This window comes from Hyposmocoma kahamanoa, unplaced genomic scaffold, assembly GCF_003589595.1.
Source record: "Hyposmocoma kahamanoa isolate Upper Pololo Valley unplaced genomic scaffold, ASM358959v1 95, whole genome shotgun sequence".
Taxonomy (NCBI): Eukaryota; Metazoa; Arthropoda; class Insecta; order Lepidoptera; family Cosmopterigidae; genus Hyposmocoma; species Hyposmocoma kahamanoa.
In genome coordinates, this window is record NW_020654972.1 from 1,674,272 (window position 1) to 1,679,360 (window position 5,089).

The 5,089-nt window shown below is 38.5% G+C and overlaps 1 protein-coding gene across 1 annotated transcript in view; it reads left to right on the forward strand.

Moving 5' to 3' along the window:
• Positions 1 to 528: 528 nt before the first annotated feature.
• Positions 529 to 5,089, forward strand: part of LOC113238143 (deoxyribonuclease-2-alpha-like) — a 5,382-nt gene continuing 821 nt past the window's right edge. Inside the window, exons 1-5 of the mRNA XM_026474885.1 lie at positions 529 to 611; positions 935 to 1,094; positions 1,356 to 1,509; positions 2,608 to 2,818; positions 4,027 to 4,206. Coding sequence (XP_026330670.1) covers positions 535 to 611; positions 935 to 1,094; positions 1,356 to 1,509; positions 2,608 to 2,818; positions 4,027 to 4,206 — 782 coding nt within the window. The 5' untranslated portion in view covers positions 529 to 534. The remainder of the gene's footprint in view (positions 612 to 934; positions 1,095 to 1,355; positions 1,510 to 2,607; positions 2,819 to 4,026; positions 4,207 to 5,089) is intronic.

A 5,089-nucleotide genomic window follows, 5' to 3' on the forward strand; every position in this document is an offset into this window, starting at 1 on the left:
TTGAACCAAATTGAGAAATAAATACATTTTTAATTATCTAAGTAATACAGGGTTGAAACCTCACAACAGGTAAATAAATGATGATAAAAACAAATAATAGTAGGTCTCACTTCTCCATATCTACAATTATTAATAATATATGCCAGATAACCATACCATATGCCTGGTCTCAAACTAAAGTATTTCCTGTGCTCTGAGTACCAGAGGACCAACTGAATTCTGGGGTACTTCCCATAACACCCAGACCAGAACCAATTTAAAAAGCTAAGTTCCCAAATTAGTCCGAATCGAACCCGGGACCTCCGCATCTAGTGCTCATAATGTACACCGTTAGGTTACCAAAGCCGTCACATTCTTGTTGTTTTGTAATAAACACAATAAAAAATTTTTGGTGAAAAGGCTATTTCGCTATCCTACGACGACATTGTATGTATATTTGTATAATATCGCTATAAAATTTATTGCACCACTTTTATTCAAACGGATATTCATTGTGAAAGTATGTTTTATTTGTGGTACTTGTTCCTTTATGTTATGGAAGGATGTAGTTCTGGTGGATGGGAATACTTAAATGTTTTTTGTAGGGACAATTCTAACGCGCCAGTGGATTGGTAATTATTTTCAATCGTCACATTTTTGTCGTAACGTTTTATTTATCCTCCGACGACTGTCGTTATAGCTCTACCCATTGTCACGACAGTCTGTCGTTGTAACGTCAAAAAGTCATGAGCGACAGTTACTCATGTTGTTCTATATGTGAACAACTTCATTTAAATATACAAAGCACGACACTTTAAACTGCACGACTATCTGTCGTCACGACATAATGGGTACGCGCCCTTATTTTCATTTCCAAAAGCGTTGTAACCCAAATCAAACCAGCCAAAGTGCAAGCTGTACCAGTGATTTGACACAATGTAGTTATTGCTTACAGGTGGTACATATATAAGCCGGCGCTAGGTTCTGAGCCGTTCCTGCAGAGTGGTAGTAACTTCTCCTACATCACGTCGGAAAACGTGGGCAGGTGGGAGATATCGAAACGACGTATCACTTCAGATTCAATGTTGCTCAACTCTGTGTCACCTATATTTAAGGTAATGTTCTCCGTTTTACTATTTTACGAAATATACCAGCCGCTAAAATGTATAGGTTTGCAGTTGATATATATTGTTAATAATATGAACATAAAAACAAATTACAACAGTGGCCTTTTAAATACAGTTTATACATGTACACAAACGCGCGCGCGCACACGCACGTAAGCACACACAAAAACGTCGGAATGACCTGAATCGTGACTATTACAGTTTAATTTCGGTTTGTTTTTTGTTTCTTATTTAATACTCTTGTCGTAGTCGAAGTATCCAGAATATCTGGCATTCGCCCTTTACGAGGAACGGTTAAGCACCGACCGCGCTCCAGGGTCGACCGGACAAGGTTTACTAATGGCTGATGAAACTGGCGGTGTCTGGATAAGCCATAACATACCAACTTTTCCAGACCTTGGTAGTGAGTATGATGTTATTTTAACGTTTTCATTATTAAATATGAATCATTATCGTCATCATCAACTCATTGATACGTCCCGCTGCTGGGCATTGGTCTCCTCTCAGGCAAGGGGTTAGGCAATAGTCCGCCACGCTGATCCAATGCGGGTTGGGAACTTCACATGTTTTCTGATGGTTGTGAACTTTTTCGTTGTTTTCCTTCATCGATGAGCTCGTGGTAAATTTCAAATTAAATTTCGCACAAAAATTCCGAAAATCTCAGAGGCGTCGAAACAGGATTTCTAGTTAGGCTACCAAGGCCTTTTATATAATATGAATTTGGAATAGAAATATGAATGTGGATTTTAAATTTGAAGTGTTTAAAGCAATTAAGTAGGAGAAGGAAAGTTTCTCAACCCATACCTAAACGTTTCACTACTGGAAAGACTTATTTAAAAATTAGAAACGACTTATTAAAAGCTTTTCCAAATTCATTTTAAAAGTAAGTAGGCGACGTGTTCTATAATCACCAGTGATCGAAATTGAGGGTGTTAATTTAGCTAAACTAAAGAAAAACGTGGACATTCCTTCTACAAAACCTGGGACTTCTCGGAACTGTTATGCGAGTATTTGAATATGCGTATTATATTATAGAAATTTGAGTACATTGCAATGTGTTTCTACAGGAACTTATCTATGTATTTAAATACTTTAGCCATTTAAAAAATAAACACGAGATAACTTATGTTTTAGAATGTTTAGAAAAAAAACTGTCAGAAAAGAAGTTTTTATACGCAGTGATGACGAATTGGGTAAGGCCATACTAAGAAAACGTTCGTACATTAGGTAGATTAATTCCCTCAATTCCGGTCACTGAATGACACAATTGGGATGGTAACTCAAAATAAGTATTTGTTAATAGGTATCTATTGGTTTTCCTGTACTATGAAACGTATGCTTTGAATTTGGGATGACTTCAATCTGAAATTCACGTGCGTCAATAACGTTAATAAATACAGCAATAAACTCAAGTATACATAGAAATCGACATACAATCTCTAACATGCGTTTTTGTAACTCTTAATTACGGTTTCACATATTCATATACCCTTTCTTGTAGGAGACCGACCTACGTTCCCAGAATCTGCATCCTTGAACGGTCACCTTGCAAGTTGTTTGTCGTTAAATTTGAAGACCCTAAATGACATTGCCGAAACCCTCGCGAAAACGTCTCCTCACTTTAAAACGGTGCACGTGCCGAAGGCCATGGAACCGCTAGTCAAGTCTTGGTCACTCCTTCCTAAGATGTCCGATAAATATGCTGCGAGCGGGTGAGAATAAAAAAAATACGCATTTCACGCGTTTGTATACGGAACGCGCTGAGATATAAAAGAGATATAAAAGCCGCAGAGTGGTAGACTATTCTAGAATTCACTAAGTAAGGCCATGTCTGCAAAACGACAACTTTTCAGGAGAAAGGTGTAAAGAATCTACGACCGAATTTAGTCGATAAGTTTTTGTGCTTAAATGGGAAAGTTATAAAATGTTACATTACCTACATAATTTGTTTCGTGTAGTTTGTATTATTTTAATGACTTTTATGTGATAAAAGCTTTTGACGTATCACGTGTGGCTTTATTATACCAAGGGTACGAATTATTTACGTTTTTATTATTGATTCAAAGAGCGACGCTGATTCGCTCGTGTCTTTCGATCCGACTGGACACGAACTAGCGTCCATCATCTCAATGTGGCTACAGTACAGGTGTGATAGTGAAAACATTATGATGTTCAACAAGAATCTCACTACAGAGTACTAAAAAAACCGACCTCGAAAGTTCGTACAAACATCTATTTACCTAGTTTTATAGAAATCGGTTACCGGAAAGTGCGCGAAACCGGCTTCATCCCCTAGTTCCTCCCCCATCTCTAAGGGAGGCAACTAAGGGTTGTAGGTACATTCACACAAACTAACTAAGGTGGAATATTTTGTTCATATTTAAATGGACCAATACTGAGGTACCCTGTTAATCAGTTCACAAATACCGCCCGGAGTTATCGCGTCACACACTTACAAAAAAAATACAGCCGAATTGAGACCTCCTTCTTTTTTGAAGAGGTTAAAAATAAACTTTACGTTATTGATGTAGAAATGATGATTATATACGTACACGTAAGTTTGATAAGTTTGGCATAAAACGCGAGTTTGCTATGAGAATCGCAGTTGCTCGCCCTTTATGTCGTTCTCGCGCTAGTCGCGTCCTGGCGTGCTAGCCCTACAGATGGAAGGTGATACCGGTGAACATGTGTTTGAACATATAGTTAGCGTTGAGAATTTTGCACAAACTGGTCGCAATGTTAACATTATCACACCAGGTAAAAAATAAAGTGAAAACTGACACGGTGATACTACTAGTAATCACTCAATCATAATGCCTTTTGATATCATTAATCGTGTTATATGTTGAAAAAAGTTTAGGTATAGTTCAATGGATCTTCGAAGTTTTAAATCGTATGAATCTGTAATTTATAATTACAGTAAATCCCAAGCAGCAATAAACTTCACGACGCGAGGAAAGTCCCTGAACGCGCATTTTACGATTCGACCAATCGGACTACAAAACGACATCATCAAGGAGTTCGCGTGTGGACAAGGCATTATTCTTGACATCTATGACCGCTCAAAACTGCCTCATGATTGTCAGGAGAAAAAATGTGGGTATGTATCATCCTTATCGTTAAGTTGGAGCATCTGTGTTCTTAATTCGTTCATGGACAGCGCTTAAATTACCACACACTAAAATTGATTCGACGGCTGATCCCGTCAACATCCACAACCGTACTGCTAAAGTTTTACAAATAATTTCTTCCATAAAGGACAGTATGGCTATACGTTAACTAGTAGAGTGATCGCTATTGTGTCAAATTGAATTAAGTACTAAAACATAATGCGTTTTAGAGTAAAAATAGATCAAAACTTACTTTAGCTGTTAGAAAGTTGTAGTGAGAAAACAAAAACCCGTACCCCCAAAAGGATGTTGCTGGCGAGGCACTGACGTGTAGGTTTTGTATTACCCCATACAACACTTCCTGATCACCGTACTGTCTTAGTGTGCACGTCTTAAACCATCGCCGGCGCTTACCCACGCACCGCCCGGGAATACTTAATCAATAACCTAGCACCGTTTAGTAGGCACGCAATAAAATTGGAATATTTGATTATACTTTCCCGAGTGATCGGAAATTCGGGTGCAAAAGATGCAATTATAAATGATTTTGGGAAGCAATAGCCCGTTTACTTCGCTGACGCCGCGGACGTCGCAGGCTCTTTGGAGGCGTCCTCGGCGGCCCTCGGCGCCCCCTAAGACGTATTTTATACACGGCGTATTTTATACGCGCCGGCGAAACGCGTTTACGGCGCCTTCTATACAAACGCGCGCAAACATCGCGTTGCAAGCAAGAAGCTTATATATTCCACTGGAGTGTACACTTAGAATTACATTTAGTTGCTTCATTTAAAAAACTAACTGAAATTAACTAACAAAACTAAAATTAAAACTATCTCTTATCAAAATGCGATGAATACGAGCGACTACAGCGCG